This window comes from Myodes glareolus, chromosome 7, assembly GCF_982192425.1.
Source record: "Myodes glareolus chromosome 7, mMyoGla1.1, whole genome shotgun sequence".
Lineage (NCBI taxonomy): Eukaryota > Metazoa > Chordata > Mammalia > Rodentia > Cricetidae > Myodes > Myodes glareolus.
The window spans coordinates 20,031,973-20,048,608 of record NC_142032.1 but is presented as its reverse complement, the minus strand read 5'-3'; the positions used below and the strand labels follow the sequence as shown (position 1 = coordinate 20,048,608).

The 16,636-nt window shown below is 48.7% G+C and overlaps 2 protein-coding genes across 2 annotated transcripts in view; one reads left to right on the top strand and one right to left on the bottom strand.

The window, feature by feature from the left end:
* Pi4k2a (phosphatidylinositol 4-kinase type 2 alpha) overlaps positions 1–4,986 on the top strand; it is a 32,423-nt gene extending 27,437 nt beyond the window's left edge. The window contains exon 9 of the mRNA XM_085693949.2: positions 2,734–4,986. Coding sequence (XP_085550075.1) covers positions 2,734–2,895 — 162 coding nt within the window. The 3' untranslated portion in view covers positions 2,896–4,986. The remainder of the gene's footprint in view (positions 1–2,733) is intronic.
* Positions 4,987–5,903: 917 nt separating this feature from the next.
* Avpi1 (arginine vasopressin induced 1) lies at positions 5,904–11,912 on the bottom strand. Its single transcript, XM_048452902.3, has 3 exons — positions 11,752–11,912; positions 7,441–7,716; positions 5,904–6,479 (listed from the first exon to the last, which is right to left on the bottom strand). Exons 2-3 carry the CDS (start codon positions 7,704–7,706, stop codon positions 6,320–6,322), a joined length of 426 nt encoding a protein of 141 aa, XP_048308859.3. The 5' UTR covers positions 7,707–7,716; positions 11,752–11,912; the 3' UTR covers positions 5,904–6,319.
* Positions 11,913–16,636: the final 4,724 nt, after the last annotated feature.

The following is a 16,636-nucleotide window of genomic DNA, read 5'->3' as shown; positions in this document are numbered from 1 at the left end:
CAGGTACATCCCATCATTTAAAAATTAACTCAGTTGCCAGTCATGAGTGGCGGGGGTGGGGGTAGCTAAAAGCTGACCCTCAGTTTGCAGAGGGACTCTTAATTTGCAGAGGACTGCTTTAGCCTTTCAGACAGAGCTATGGGTTGTAAAGTAAAATAACCCACTGTTAATAGTTAATCCTTAAACTGCTGACAGCCTACTCTCATTCTCCTAGACTTACAACTTTATACATTCTTATTTCTGGAATCTACATTTCTATATTCTTATTCTTGGACTCTTCATCATCTTTACTTGCAAGTGTTCCTTGCCATGAGTCATTGGTCTGTCTCAATGTCTCAGACTTCTGCTATGCCACTGATAACTCACTGGAGCTCCTCTTGGATATCCTGTTGTTGTTCTGTGCGTGTTGCGGAGATTCTGCAGTTTTGGATCTGTAGGTTCGTACCCTTCATGTGCTCCAACAGTTCATAGATGAGGTAGATGTTGGAGTGGGCTAACTCATAGCCCTGGTTCTGAGCCTGGACAGTAGCTGGGTTGGTTAGCCTGCCAACTCTCCCTCATTGTCACTACCTGGGTGAGCTCTCCAGCATCTAGCTCACTCAGTACAGCCTGCAGCAAGGAGTGGAACCAGTTCTCCTGCTCTCAGGTCCTCACATCTGGGCCGCCCACACTCACACTGCTGTTTGACCCAGGTGAGGTACAGGCCCTCTCTCGTTATTGCTGTTGGGTGCTTGTGTATGGGGAGGGGGATGTTCAGCTCTCATGCCTTCAGGGCTGGCTCATCTGCTCACCTGGGTAGTCAAGAAGTTTTAAGAGCTGCCATTTTATTAATCTGTTTGAATACCAATATCCTGTGTTTCTCAAGTAAAGCAAGGGTCTAGCTAGACTGGTGTAACTTTTGGAAACCTGAAAGCTACATTGTAGACTCTGGTGTTACAGGCCTCAACATACTGGAACTGGCTTGCTTCTTAGGGTAATATAGGTGGCACCTCATCCATATCATACCATCTTCTCCAACCCTTTCTCATCTCAGTCCCTTGCCAACACTGTAGCAGCCTTCCCATTACACCCTGTCGGGTTATCATCTAGTAGGGTAGCAAAAGGTAGGGGAGAATGGCAGGTGAAAATTTATCTTTCTACCTTGTGTCCTTAATGTTTTTAGAACAGCTTTTGCATTTTAAAACTGTTAGCAAAGTGGGTAGAAAGATGGGTTGGTGGTTGAGAGCACTGGCTGCTCTTCCAGTGAACCCGGGTTTAATTCCCAGCACCCACATGGCATCTCATGGCTGTCTGTTACTCCAGTTCCAGGGCATCTGGCACCGTCACACAGACAAACATACAGGTAAAGCACTAATTCACAGAAAATAAAAATAAATAATTAAAAAAAATATATTGGCAGAACAAAGCAGCAGGCTGCGATACAAGCAAGGAAGCATTGGTTCAAACTTAGGCATTGCAGTTTGACTGCATACCCAGGGGCAGACTACAGTGTGGTCTGACAAAGGACAATGGAGAAGAAACTTGCAAGGAACCTAGAGAAGTAATCTGACCTGGTGTCACTTGTTTTGAAACTTTTTGGATCAGTTGATGGGGCTGTGGATAAATAATGATAGGGTAGGACTGTGTCTGGCCTCCTGACTCCGGTCATTAGTTTGCTGAGTCACACACACTCAGCCAATGACCTACCCTTCAAAATGACAGGGCTAGGCATGTTGACACTCTCCACCTTTGCAAGGCTGAGGTAGGAAAGACTTAGCTGAAGAGCACCTGCCTGGTGTGTATGAAGTTCTGGGTTTGGTTCCCAGCACCACAGATTTAAAGTTGGGGGGAAGGGGGTTGCAGAGTCAAAGCGGGCTTTATTTTCAGCTTACCCGTGTGCACCACACTCCAGCCTTGCAGCCAGTTTCTTGCCTGTTTCTTTGAACTCTCCCCCTCTCGGATCATATTTTCTATTTTATGGCCTTACAGGGCAAAGAGGTATTGTTTTCACTTGAGGTTTTATCCCTTTCTTTGCTTATTTGTTTTAAGGCAGGGTCTCACCATATTGCTCAGTTGGGTCTCAGATTTCTGGCCCTCAAGCAACTTTTCAACCCTCCCCTTCTGAAGTTGGAACTATGGAAAAACACAGTGTTTTAAAAATTTGCTAGTTATATCCACTGCCACTCATAATTTTCTCTTAATTTTTTTAGAATTATTTTAATTTTACTGTATGGGTGTTTTGCTTGTATGTATATCTGCACCCCACTTGTGTGACTGGAACCCTTAAAAGACTGGGAAGCAGGTGTCAGATCCCCTGAAACTGAGATAACAGATTGTTATGAGCTACCATGTGGGTGCTGGGAGTTGAAACCAGGTCCTATGGAAGAGCAGCTAGTACCTTTTAACTGTGAGCCATCTCTCTAGCCCCCAAATTTTTAAATTTTCACTTAAAATTATGTATCTGTATCTGTATTTGTACCTGTGAGTGTGGTGCCTTCATAGTCCAGAAGACGATTGGAGTTTCAGGGCATTGTGATCCACGTGACAAGGGTGCTAAGAATTGAACTCGGGTCCTCTGCAAGATACTCTTAGCCGCTGAGCTGCCGCTCCAGCCCTGTGTCCTACTTTTGTAAATAGCCTACTTCCATGGTTTTCCATTGGTATTTATTTGGACTTGAAAGAGGGTGCTCTCTGCAGAGGCAGGCTTAGAAATACTAGGCCTTTCTCTCGCTCATTTTGCTTTTTTCAATGCAGATCCTAAATTTGACCCAGGCCTTAAAAGACAATAAGAGTCCACTGCACCTGGTCCAGATGCCACCTGTGATTGTTGAGACGGCCCGTTCCCATCAGCGGTCTGCAAGCGAATCCTACACACAGAGCTTTCAGAGTCGGAAGCCCTTCTTTTCATGGTGGTAGCCCTAGAGGCGGGCAGAAGAAATCCTGCAGGTGACAGGCTGGGAGCATGCCTGGAGAGAAGCTGGTGCACGGTGGAGCCTTTCAGGGTCCTTCCTCTCTGTTTGTCGTCTCCCTCAGGGCTTTCCCACCCACAGGGAGAAGCACAGTCAGGGACAAGAGTAATCCTGGACCCTTCAGTGTTGGGGAGCTGGCATCCAGGCAAGGAGTCCAGGTGGCTGAGGAGGAGCAACTAACTCCCAGCATCTGATGGCAAGTTGGGAAGGTCCCATCTCCCTGACAGCCCTCTACATCCCAGTTCCCTATTATATTCTGCATCAGAAAGAAACAAACAACAGAAACAAACTTAAATGCTTATAGGAAAACTCAAAATTAGATACTCTCACATCAGAAGCCCCTAATCTAGACCTAAGTTTGCTTAGACAGGCTCTGCTACCTAGCAGTTGTTCACTCCCATGAACTGAGCTGTGTCAGAGGCCCATCACTGACCCAGACAGAAGCCACACCTTTCCTTTCTGTTTTTGCCATATTGATCCTCCCCCTTGCCACACTGTGGTACTAGCTTCTGTGGCAGTGAGCAGACTTTGCTCTGTACCTGTCAAGGCTCTGCATATAATCTTCCTGTTCTCTGCCCTGCTGCTGCTTGCCTAGCGCTCAGCTGAAGTGGGAAGGCTAGCCCCGGCAGTTCTGTTCTGTTAAGAGCAGATGTGAGGCACATGGAGGTGATTGATTTAGCCTAAGTGTATGCTGGGTGCTTGGGGTGTTCCATGGGGAGCCTGGCACAGCCTCATTTGGGTCCTTCCTCAGTCTTCATCTGTTTCTACTTGGTTTCTGTTTTCACTATTTTTCCCAACTTTTAATGAGGAATTCAGTTTGGGTCCTGGGGTGGCTCTCCATAGAGGTTGTCAGTCAGTTCATGAGTGGCAGGACAGTGTCCTTGTTCTTCCTGTTACTACTGCTGCCTGGAAAGCAATGGGACCTGTGCCCTGCCTCCTAACTGGCAGTGCCCCACAGCTCCCTGCCTTCGTGTCCCGGGTTGCTTTCTCCTCAGCTTCCTGAAGAGAGGCCTTCAAACAGTCCCCCAGTGCCTGCCCAGCTCAACGTGCATCTCCTGCTTCCATGTGTCTTCTCCCTTGCCAGGTGTTTGAACCCTTTCTACACCAAAGCAAAGAATTGGCTTCAGGAGAGAGTAAAAAGAGGGCCACCTGTGGCTGAGAGGCAGCCTTGTTCACACCCCATGCTGTGTATCCCTGAGGGTTCTCACACTCTACAATTGGTCAGTCAGCTTTGGAAAGAAATTGTCTTGAAGGTTTGAAAAAACCAAAGAAAGGGAATGAGGACCACAGCTGTGTGTCTCATCTGCCTGCCTGGCCCCTACCATCCAGGTGGCAGAGCAGAAGTCACACAGCTCTCCCATCAGCTGGAACAGGCTGCTCCCTCTTCAGACCAATCTAGGAGCCAGCTTGCTATCTATCGGCTTCCACTCAGCCAACAGGAATCTCTGAGCACTGGATATGCATGCTCTGTGGACAAAGGCACCGTCGTTTGCCCCATCCTGACAATCCCATCCAGCCCACTTGGACTCTGCCCTCAGAACCATGTTTGGGAGAATTCCTGCCTCCTGATCACAGGAGCCTGCAGGGGTTCAGATATGTGACATTCTTCACAGACATCTTTGCACCAGCCTGTTGGCGAGACTCCACACTGGGGTGCTGGAGAGAACCTGGTGTTCCACCAGGCTCTTTTGCACTGTCTTACTGCTGATCAGCTCTGCCATCAGGAGGAAATTGGGTCCAATGTAAGAGGGAGCCAGTGCCAGGCCTGATGGGCAAGGGTGCAGGCGTCCTTCCCTGCCTCTCTCGCTTGAAGCCTGTACTCAGGTTGCCTTGAACGTGGACTTTGGGAGTGCCAAGAGCCCAGAGTGTCAGGCACTTCCAGAACAGCCGTCCCTCTGCCAGCCTTAGGCCTGTCCCCCGTGTCTAGGAGTGGAAGCTGGCTGGTGAGAGCTGCTGCCCTGTTCTTCTAATGCACTGTAGAATTGTATGTATTGTATTTAAATCAATGCAGATATATGAATAACAAATCCAGTTCTGATCTCTTTGTCCTGTTTTCTTTGGGGGAAGGAAAACAAGGTAAATGCAATTTTAAGGGCAAAGAGACGGGTTTCTGTAGAGTTACAAAGACTTGACTCCTGAAAACCAAGTACTTAAGACATTCCAAAACCTGACCTGAGTCTGTTGATGGGACACATGCTTGTCTTTGGTAAGCACACTTGTTAGAGATTTTCTCTGGTATGGATTCTGTATTTGCCCTGGCTTCTTCCTTAAAGTCAGATTCTGGGATTAGGTGTACAATAGTGGTTTTCAACCCATGGGTTGCGGTGTGTGTGTGTTCAAATGACCCATTCACAGGAATCGCCTAAGACCATCAGAAAACAGATATTTACATTATGATTCATGGAAGTAGCAATCACAGTAGTAACAGAAAGAATTCTATGGTTGGGGTCACCATAACATGAACTATTTAAAGGGTCACAGCACTAGGATGGTTAAGAACCACTAGTGTAGAGGTGAAGTTTGAGAGGTTGGCTTTTCTGCTTGGCCAGCAGAGGGCAGTCTTGCCATACAGGTACACCAGTGTCCCTGAGGGTATGGGTTGGCAGGGAGGGGAGGAAGGCTGATGAGCGTAGTTTAGAATAATAGGAAAAGCCCTTCACCTCTAAGTTACCAGGCCATAGTGCCAGTGTGTAAGATGGTTGGCTCTTGGTGCCTTCTGAGAGATGATGCTCCCAACAACCAAGGACCCAGTGCCCAAGTGCAGAGACCCCATTTTTCCTTATAACTTCCCACCTCTGGAAGATGAAGTTGTAGTACTGAGATCTCCAGGGCTAAGGGTTGAGAAAGTACAGTACAAGCATCCAGCCCAGATTTATCTCCTGGGGATATCCTGTCCTTTCCTGCCAGGCTCAAGTCCATTTTGGAATTCTCCCCTTCTGTAATAGACTCACAGAATTCTTGAAGTAAATGTTTTTATTTTCCACATAAACAAGTTTTCCCTTTGCACTGGCCTATGGCACAAGGGTGTGAGACAGCTGGCTGCTGCATGGTGACAGTAACTGGCAGTTAGTGGCAGAAATGGTGAGATGCTGCATCTGAGTGCACTTTTTTCCCAGGGGGATGCCATGCAGCCCAGCTGTATTGTTAGGTCTGAGGCATGAACAGCCTTGTAATCACCTCGCTGAGAAGAGCAGGTTCCACATGGTGCAGAGTCCAGTGGATGCTGGTTCTGATCTGAACCGAGGACGACATTCTTATTACTGCTTTCATCACCTAGACAGGGTCCTGCTCAGACTTCCTCGCAACTCCATAAGCCCTTTGGCAAAAGTCCCTGCAGTATCTGGGGAGGCCCTCCCCACCCCTTCACTGGGTCAGTGTCTGATCTGGTGGAGGTAACCTGTGGGACCTGGCTTATTCCAGTTTCGGTGGACTCTGGCACTTGTCCTCCGGGAGTTCCCAAACTGCTCGCTCGACGCTGTGCCAGTGGCACTGTCCTGTGGATCGGCCGCTATAGAACCAGGCTCTGGTGCTCTGTTGGGAACAAGTGTGATAAGCCAACGTCAACATGGAGATGTTTTATCACTGTAAAACACTGCTCAGGATAAAAAGAGACTACCCCAAGAACTGTATGACAAGGTGCAGCTTTCCAACTCTGTATGATTTTTGTTTTGTTTTGTTTTTGTTTGTTTGTTTTTGTTTTTCGAGACAGGGTTTCTCTGTAGCTTTGGTGCCTGTCCCGGAACTAGCTCTTGTAGACCAGGCTGGCCTCGAACTCATAGAGATCCACCTACCTCTGCCTCCCGAGTGCTGGAATTAAAGGCGTGTGCCACCACTGCCCAGCTCCAACTCTGTATGTTAAGAGAGTAGGCTGGATCGGGGAACGGGCACTCACCAAAGCTCCCCTTACCTCCTCTGCCTTTGATTCATGGCATAAGGCAGGAATAAATGACATCAGTTAAGGCAAGCAGTGAACACTAACTTGCCATCTCAGGCCTGAGAACCTGCTCAGTCTCTGCTGTTTATAATGAGGGAGGATCCTAGAGGGAAACTTGTGATGGGCTTAAGGCCAGGTTGTTTACCTAGGTCCCCAGGGCCCTCTACTCTTGGGCTGTCAGTGACATGGACAGAGGTAGATGGGCAGAGAAACTCCCTACTGCTTGTTCCCCTTCAGATCTCCACAGTACCTGCAGAGACCTCTCTGCAGTCCCCTGCAGGCTTTAACCAGGCCTGCCTTTGAACGTTACCCATTCTACTAGTAATTTTCTCCCTTCTAAAAATACTCCCTTCTGCTGGTCAAGAGTCTCAGAATTTGGTAGTTGTGCTTTGGCTGGGCTTTCCTTCTCATGTAGATCACAGGGTCATGTGACTCCAACAATAATGATAGTCTTAGGTACAGTGAGGGCAAGTCACTGGTTCCAGGACACACAGCCAGAGCAGTGGACCAGACATCCCTTCTACCTCTTCCCTCAGTCCTTCAGACCCAGGCCCCTACCTCAGACGGCTGCAGTGGTTCTGCCTTGGGGGCCTTTTCCTGCGCAGTCTCCGCAGGGCCTCAGCTACGCGGTGATCCCCTGCACATTCCCAGATGATCTGGGCCCGTTCTTCAGCCAGCTGGTCCCCACTGCGCTGGAACAGGCCCTGGATCTGCACCAGCTCAGCATCCTGGAAGATGTTAGCAGAGGCCTGCTTGCGGCCCCGGGCCTCTGTTGAAACCTGCCACAAGGGTGGCTCGCTCACCACTGAGGCCGGGGTCCCCATGGCGGGTGCTCTGAGGATAAAAGTGGAGATGTAAGCACTCCTGTGGCCACCTACAGAGGCGTCAACCAGCAGCTGGGCATAAACTGGATAGGGGGATATTAAAATACAGTCACAGAAAGATAAGTGCACATTTGCCATAAAATAGGCAGAGTGGAATAGGGGCTGAGAATGTAGCTCATTTACTTGGTAGAGTGCTTGCATAGCATGCATGAGACACTGGGTTTGAGCCCCAGCACCACATAAACTAGGAATGGTAGTGTATGTCTGTAATCTCAGCATCTGGGAGATAGAGGCAGAAGGATCAAAAGTTTAAAGTCAGGCCTGGAGAGACTCAGCAGTTAAGAGCACTGGCTGCTCTTGGAGAGGGCTATGTTCAGTTATTGGCACCCACATGGCTGCTCAGAACCATCTGTAAGTCCAGTTCCAGGGAAATTCTAGCCTCTGCAGGCACCAGGCATGTATGTGAACCATGGGTATACATGCACTCATACACATGAAATAAAAATAAATCTAAAAAGGAAAAGCTACAGAGTCATCCTCAGCTATGTACTGAGTCTGAGAACAGCCAGGACTACGATGCCAGGTGACAGTAAAGACAAGCATTTCCAGTTTGCTCTCCCTCAGCTCCCAGCAGTAGCCCTCACCCTCACCTGCTGTTCTTTTGTTCTCTGGAAGAGTCTGAGTCACCACTCCACCCTTTCAGAACTACTTCCCCTCCCTTGCTCTGGTCTCTCCACCTCAACACATTATTCCAGTTGTTTCCACACTGCACTGCCCCAGTTTCTGTCCTAGCCCACTTTTCAAGACTTAATGCCTAAGGTAAATCCACAAAAGCCATCCAGATAGAATCACAAAAGCTATAATTTTACCTGGAAAACAGGAGTAAGAAAGCCTGTCTCTCAGACACTCTTATAGAACCCAGTTAAAACCTGTGTAGTAGTGAACCTCAGGAACTGGTGGATCTGTGCGGTGAGAGCAAAGGCTAAGTGACCAAGGCACACTTTCAGGCTAATGGGAAAGGGCAAGCCTGGGTGCCTACTGTGCACTGAATGGTGCGCATAGCATCATCAATCCTCAAGATAACTCTGAGGTACTGTCATCACTATCCCACTGCAGGAAAAGCAAGGGCTGGGGCCCCATAGTTTAAACCCCTGAGCTACCTGTTGTCCATGGCAAACAACTCGTCCACGAGGAGTGAAGGACATCCCTTATCCCACTAGTCACTAGTGTCAAGGCTGATGACGGCATCCTCAGCCCTGAACCAGTGGTGCTCTTCAGAAGAAAATCTCCAGGTTCCATTAAAGAACCCTGGGACTGCAGCCGAGCCCAGTGCAGAGTGGCATGTGACTCGGGATCAGTTCTGTCACTGGTTCTGTTCTCTGGTTGACAGGCCTTTGTCAGCTGGTTGACAGAGTGACTGATTGTCACTGGTTGACAGGCCTCAGGAATCCCCATCACCTCTGGCCGATGTGGTGGGCAGGCTGGGGCTGATGGCCTGCACTAGTCTTGAGTCAGTGATGCCATGACAGGGATGGGTCTGTGCTGGAAGATGACACTGCCTACCTGCTCCTTGTTGGCTGGGAACTGCATGTGTGGACAGGTCTCACTAATTAGGTCCCAGAAAACACTTCAACTAGTAGTTACCTTTTTCCCCACCCCAGCCTCCCTGAAGGCCAGATACTGTTTTGCTACAGTGGGTAGAACCCACTACAGAATCTGGCAGAAGTCGGAGAACACTGCCAAGTGGCCAAGCCCTAGGTAGACTCTTAGGCTGGCCTGCGGTGGTAGGAAAAGGGGTGATGTCCCTCTTTCGGATTAGCAGTCCCATCATCAAGTAGCAGCTGCCAGCAGGAGGAAACGGCCTGGGGCCTGACTGCCACTTTAGTTCCAGCACCCACCTACAGGACGACAGGCTTTAACTGGCCAGCTTCCAGTGAAACTACTGGACAGCCCCCGGTCCAGCCTCAGTCACCCCCCGATGAACCTTGGGAAGCTTTGGCACCTCCAGATTTTGAGGCCCTTCACTCTGGGTTCCTCACCCTGGAATTCAGACAGCAGAGTGAAGTAGTGTGAGATGGTAAACATTAGGAAAATTGATAGAGTGGGGTCACGATACCATCAGAAAACACTTCCTGTCTCATTCACTGTGTTCAGTGATTCCTCCCCGAATTTCCGGGACAAAACCTTCTCCAGGAAGCTCAAGTGTATACTTGAACAATGGTACTTTTTAAAACTGGAAAACGAAAGCATGGGGCTATTAAAAGGTTTCATTCTAGAGCTGCCGTGGAAGCATGAGCCTGTGAGCTGATGAGTGAGGACTAATTACAAAACGCTTCAGTTGGACACAGTAGGCTAAGAACAAACCCCCCAAAGTAAATACTGAATGTTGAAGATGACAAAGTTCAACTTATTTTGAGTCAGGCATTAAAGGAGGAACTGTACAGCTCTTAATGATTTAAGGCATGCCTCATGCCTCACCCGGCCAGTACACTGGCAGCACAGACGCTGTACAGTGGGGGCCATTCTCGGTAGCATGTGACATTAGTTCCACTGCTATTCCATAATTTCTCCATCCTATCACCTCTCAGGTTGGCAATAGGTAACCCTGGAGACAGAGCACACTTAGGTGGGGTGGCAGTTCTTGCTATTCAGGTTGCCACCTTTGAATAACCTTGGTTATGGCAATACTTGCTTTAAAACAACTAGATGCCGTAGCTCAACTTAACACTGAGGGCCTGGCCTGCTACTCTGTACAGACATACCTCTGGACAACAGCCAAAATCTATTGTTCCTCAAGTGGGAAACCACATTCAAATGGCCCTGGTTCCATATACTGCTGGCTTTCCAAATCTATGCCCCAGAGAAGAAGAAAACTGGGCCCTTATTCCAGACCCATTTTCAGGCATGACCTGAAAAATAAACTAGCAGATCGAGGAATTGGAAAGAATTCAAGCCCCTAAGTTCTGGCAGTGCCCTGATCACAGAGACCTTGGACAAGTCTCATTTTTCCTTTACTTCATTTTGTTCATCAATCAAAACGGTGAGGGGAAAAATAATCCTTACTGGGTACAGAGATGAAATATGAGAGCGTCCATCCTGGCATACTACGCGTTCTCTACATTGCAGACTGGCTGAATGAGAGCTGATGCCAAGGGACAGCTATTAACAACATATAGCACCATGGTCATCACTGCTGGCATGCAAACTACCCAGCGCCGGGCTTCAAAGAGAGACAAGGTCATTTGTGCCCCTTTAGAACCATGGTTTTATGACTAACTTCACAGAATAAAGCCTCTTGCTGTGTCAAGCACAGCACTTTCAGGGGACTTTTTGGTCCTCATATGAGGTGGCATCCTAACGTCCCTTGTCAGTGGGCACTATTGTTAAACTCATTTTTCATATGAAAAAGCTGGAAGTAGTAACCGGGCTCAACACCCTAGGCTGGTAGGTAATCTTAGGCTATTAACCAGGCGGTCTGACCCGAGTGCCTACGATCTCAACCAGTGTTATTTTCATTCTTGCCAGATGGCTGAGAAGATGTTCAAAAGAAACAGGGGACAGAAGGTTCGGAAACCTCTGAGAGCCTGCCATCTGCGTCTGAGGGTTTTGGAGGTCGCCACCGAGCCACAGACAAAATTCCCATGCCAGCCTCAGCGCTGGAGTTAAGAGCGAGGGGAACTAAAGCAGAGCTCCATGGGGAGTTAGATCAGTGTCAACCTATAGCCAGTTCCAGCAGATCCCAAATAGGGATCCGGCAGCTAAGACGCCCACTCCAACCTCTCCCCGGCTTTTCGAAACGGCAGACGCAGATGCCCTGAAGGTGATCGCAAGGGCCAAAAAGCTGGCCAAGAGCTTGGGAAAGGGTATCTTGGTAGAAGGTACAGGGTGCCATCCCCAGCCCAGACGGCCCCGGGCTCAGATGTGGCCGCTAGTAGAACAAGAGGCCCTTAAATGGATCTAGGGTTTGCGACCTGGCGAGTTCCTAGCTACGGCCGTCCTCCCGTGCGCTCCCGCGCAGAGCTGAGCCGGACGGTGGCCTACCTACCTGGTTGCCTTGGCTGCCCGAGGCGGGCAGATCGCAGCCCGGAGCCTGGCCGGAGCCACCTGGATCGCAGCCACAGTTCCCCGGAGAAAGTGCTCTGAGATCCTCAACAGCCAATCCTCGGCCACAGCCTTACAGCGAGCCGCTGAACCAACCTTCCCAAACCGAACGCAAAGACTCCGTGGGCCAATCAGCCGCTGCGGAGGGGGAAGGGCATGTCTAGCCCCGCCCCTCTCCCGTGCCCGCCTCCAAATCGAGTGCGGAGATTCTTTGAGTCCAATCAATGGCAGAGTATCGGTGAGGGGCGGGTCCTTCTGGCCCTCCCTTCCCCTCCAAACCTCAGTCCTCCCCACGCCTGGAAGCTCCCTCTTGATTGACGTCAGTCCTGGGGCTGACTCGGTTTTTGCCCGCACGCACGCAGGCGAGGCGGGGTCGCATTCCTGCCGTGGGGTGCGGCGGAGACTTCAGGCCCTGCAGGGTACACGTGACAAATGATTTCCCCCCCCCATTTTTTTCTGGGCTGTGTCCTGCGCACGTGGCGCGTTGTTCTGCTTTTAAGTTATTCATAACCTGCTACTCCTAAAATTCACCTCTCCTCCCAGCAACCACCTGGTCCTGCGTTCAGATTGATCTTCAAATCAATCTGAGCAAGTTTGGGCCTGTTCCCTAAAGGAAGAAGTACTTAAAAGTTCCTTACTCTTTGACGTCTTCCACCGCGACCCATCCCAGTTCGGTTTTCCATGTTAGGCAGTAACAGAACTACTACCGTTGCCTTGGAGTAGTTAACAGCCTAGCAATGAAAGCTAACACTGAACCACCACTTAGTCTGTGACTGCCATCATGATCACGTGAAGCTGGAAGAGAGTAAAGAGGCATGTTTGGGAGGTCCTGGAAACCACGAGAAGGAACATAAGTGTTGGAAGGAAGGCACTGAAGTTTTTAGAATAAGGAAGAATGGATCTGAGAAGAATAAAGGTAGAGGGAAGGAAGGTTCCTGCGGTCACCATAGAACTTTTCTCCAAAGAGATGAAATGAGATTCGCTATAAATAGCAAGGCCGGTTGGTCGCGCACACCTTTAACCCCAGCACTTCAGGGGCAGAGGCGGGAGGATCACTGTGAGTTCGAGGCCAGCCTGATCTACAGAATGAGTTCCAGGACAGCCAAGGCTATACAGAGAAACTCTGCCTCGAAAAAAACAAATAAGTAGCCAGGTAGCCATGGTGGGAAGCAGAAGGCATGGGCTGGCAATGAAGCCTGCATTTGCCCCTCAAGCGTCTGTGAGCTGGGAAATGACGTGATTTGTACTTATGAATAGGCATTTTGCGGCTCTCATAGAGCGCCGGTAATGCAGTCAGTACTCTGCAAGTGTTAGATCATTTCCTCCTGGTGTTAAATTTGCATTTTTAGAAGGTTTCACCAGTTGCATCTTGCAAGTTGGGTTGGAAAGGGCAGAAATAGTTTCAGGGGACCCATGGGGCTCTTTCTTCCCCTCCTCGGCGCTGGACACCTGGTCGTCAGCCTGCTAGGCAAGTGCTCTCTCTACTGCTGAGCTCCTTTGTGCCCAACTCTTGTCTGTCTGTTGCTCAGGAGAAATGCTTGTTTCCTTCATTGAGGGTTGTTTGTGCTCTCACCCAGAAAGGTCAGGAAGGATGCCCGGGGCAGCAAATGGTGGCAGCAAGGTTTCCTGACATTTCTTACTTCAAAGTTGACATTCTAAGTTAAGTTTCTTTTCTGTCAAAGTTCCAGGTGGGGAGAAGATAAAGGAGGCTGGAGAGATGACTCAGTGGTTAAGAGCTCTGGCCGCTTTTGCAGAGGGTCTGGGTTCAAATCCCAGCATCCGCACGGCAGCTCACAACCATCTGCAGGAAGATCTGGTGCCTTTCTCTGACACTGAGGGTACCAAGCACACACCTGGTGCACATAAACTCAAGCAAAACACTCATACCCTAAAAACAAACAAAACAACCTTGAAAAAAATGTTGTCCTAACTGGGATTGTGGGATCCTTTTTGCAAGGCAAAGGGGAATTTGATTTCTACCCCTCCACATCCCAGTCTATATAGATCTTCCTTGTCCCTCTGCAGGAAAGCAACAAAAGAATGTTCTTAAGGGTGTTTTCTCTGCTTTTCTTGAAGTCCTGGGGAGATGAAGAGAGATAGAGAGATAGATAGTAGAGATAGAGATGCAAGAGCAATGAGCGGGCGTGTTCATTCCACTCTGAGCGTTGCTGCGAAGTCTCAGCCAACTGTGACTGAGAAAGGGACTGCAGGCTTTTAAACCAGAAGTCCGCCTTGAGACACAGACTTCTCTGACCCACTCTAAGCTCTAGGAGAGTCAGACTCTTAGCACATCCATGGTTAAAGAACCTGGCAATTCTCATGCCACCAGCGCAGATGGGTACACACGGCAGGATTCAGGAACTTGTGACTTCTGGGTCAGATGTGACTAAGGCTGGGTGGAGGACACCTGCTGGCTTCAAACAGTTTCGCAGGCATGGACTGGTGCTCACTATACAATGGAACCCTTTCCAGTGCCACAGTTTTATGATTCAGTATTTCTGAGGAGAAGACAGGGCACTCCCTAGTCATGTGGGCCATGAGAAACCTCACCAGAACGGTGCAGGAAATGGTAACTACAGCAAAAAAAGGGCCCTGTTTCTTTGTTTGTTTTGAGCCAGGGTCTCTGTGGCTCAGCCAGGCTTCAAATTCCAGGTTCTCTTGCTTCAGCCTCCTAGGTGCTGGATTACATATGTAACCCACCATACCGTAGCTTTATGGGTCCCTGTTTAGAGGAGGTTGTCACTGAGGAGTGCCCCTAGTGTCATTCAGTCAGAGACTTAGTTTCATCCAGGGCCCAGATCAAGGTGGTAGGAATGGGGCTGGTGAGATGGTTCGGTTGGTGAAGACACTTGCCAGCAAGCTTGAGATCCCGAGTTTGACCCCCAGAACCAACATGACAGAAGGAGAAAACTGACTCCTGCGTGTTGTCCTCTGGTGTGGTTGAAGCAGGTTGTCACGTTGGCCCCAAGAGGGCAGGTGCAGAGTAGAAAGTGGTGGACAGGGATCCGGAAGAGTACAGAGAAAATGACATACCAACTCTGTGCTTAATAGGATGGTCAACTTGACAGAGTCCAGAATCACCTAGGAGATAAGTTTCTAGAGTGAGTAGTAGATTGGTTTTTGTTTTGTTTTGTTTTTTACTTGTTGGGGGTTCACCACCCAGCTCCCAAATACTTGGAGACTTATTCTTACTTATAAAATGCCTGGACTTGGCTTGTTTTTTTGCCAGTTTTTCTAACTTAAGTTATCCTGTTTCTCTTTAACTATGTTTTGCCTCTGGGTTTTTACCTTTCTTTATTCTATATATCTTTCTTACTCTGTGGCTGGGTGGCTGGGTGGCTGGGTGGCTAAATGGCTGGGTGGCTGGGTAACTGGGTGACTGGGTAACTGGGTGGCTGGGTGGCTGAATGGCTGGGTGGTTGAATGGCTGGGTGGCTGAATGGCTGGGTGGCTGGGTGACTGAGTGGCTGGCTGGCTGGGTGGCTGGCTGAATGGCTGGGTGGCTGAATGGCTGGGTGGCTAGCCCCTGGCGTCCTCCTCTCTTTCTCCTTTTTTCATGCCCCTCTTTGCTCATGAGCCTAGATTTCTCGTATTTATTCTTTCCTGTCTAGCTACTGACTGTTCAGCTAATTTTATTTTTCTTGAGACAGGGTTTCTTTGTGTAACTTTGGAACTGGAACTCTCTCTGTAGACTAGGCTGGCCTCAAACTCACATAGATCCACCTGCCTCTGCTTCCTGAGTGCTGGGATTAAAGGTGTGCGCCGCCACTGACTGGCCCATTCAGCTCTGTATTAGACCAATCAGGTGTTTTAGGCCGGCAAAGTTACACAGTTTCATAGAGTTAAACAAGTGTAACATAAAAGAATGCAACACATCTTTGCTTCATTAAACAAATGTTCCATAGCATAAACAAATGTAGCTCTTCTTAAACTAATATCCTACAACAGTGCATTAATTGCAGTTGAAAGACCCATTCTAAATATGGATGACATTATTCCATGGCTGGGGGTCCTGAACAACATAAACAGGAGGAAGTGGCCTGAGTACCAGTGTTTGTTGCTCTCTGCTTCCTGCCTGTAGACCTACATGGCCACCTGCCTCAGGCGCTTATCACCAAGACCCCCTGCTGTGCTTGACTGGGCTATCAGACTGGGAGCCAGAATAAACCCCTTTTCCTTTAAGTTGCTTTTGCCAGGTACTGTGTCACAACTAGGGGAATAACTAACAAGCAACGAATGATATAAGCAAATAGAAACTTGTTCTCTCTCACTGCCAGAGGTCCGGAGGCAGGGGGCTTCAGGAATGACCTGTTCGATGGTACAGTGGACTTTGCTCATTGTCCTGCTGCACCATCTCTGCACACTGGCAATATCGACTCCCATCAACCTAAGCCAGCTGCAGAAGTTTATGGGCAAGATTCAATCAGGACTCTATTTCTTCTAAGCAGCATGGGTTTTATTTCTTTGTTGTACTGTTTTCTTTTTCTTTTTTTTTTTAAATTATTATTTTGAGACAAGATACTGCTATGTAACTGGTCTGGAACTTGAGATTTCCCTGCCTCAATCTCCCCAGCACTGGAATTACAGGTGTATGCTACCAGACTTAGCCTACACATTTTTTGATTTTTTTAAGATTTATTTATTATTATTATTTTATATAGCCCTGGCTGTCCTGGAACTCACTCTGTAGACCAGGCTGGTTTAAAACTCACAGATTCACCTTCCAAGTGCTGGGACTAAAGGCGTGTGTCACCACAACTGGTTTAATATTGAGTTCACCATCAAATTAAGCACATAATCTAGTGAATTCCTGATTTGCAGCTCATGCC

Bases quoted from the DNA above. Each gene is read 5' to 3' on its own strand.
- Avpi1 (XM_048452902.3), bottom strand. From the start codon at position 7,706: ATGGGGACCCCGGCCTCAGTGGTGAGCGAGCCACCCTTGTGGCAGGTT. The intron at 6,480-7,440 runs GTAGGGGCCTGG...TGTTCCCAACAG, and splicing joins AACCACTGCAGCCGTCTGAG to AGCACCAGAGCCTGGTTCTA.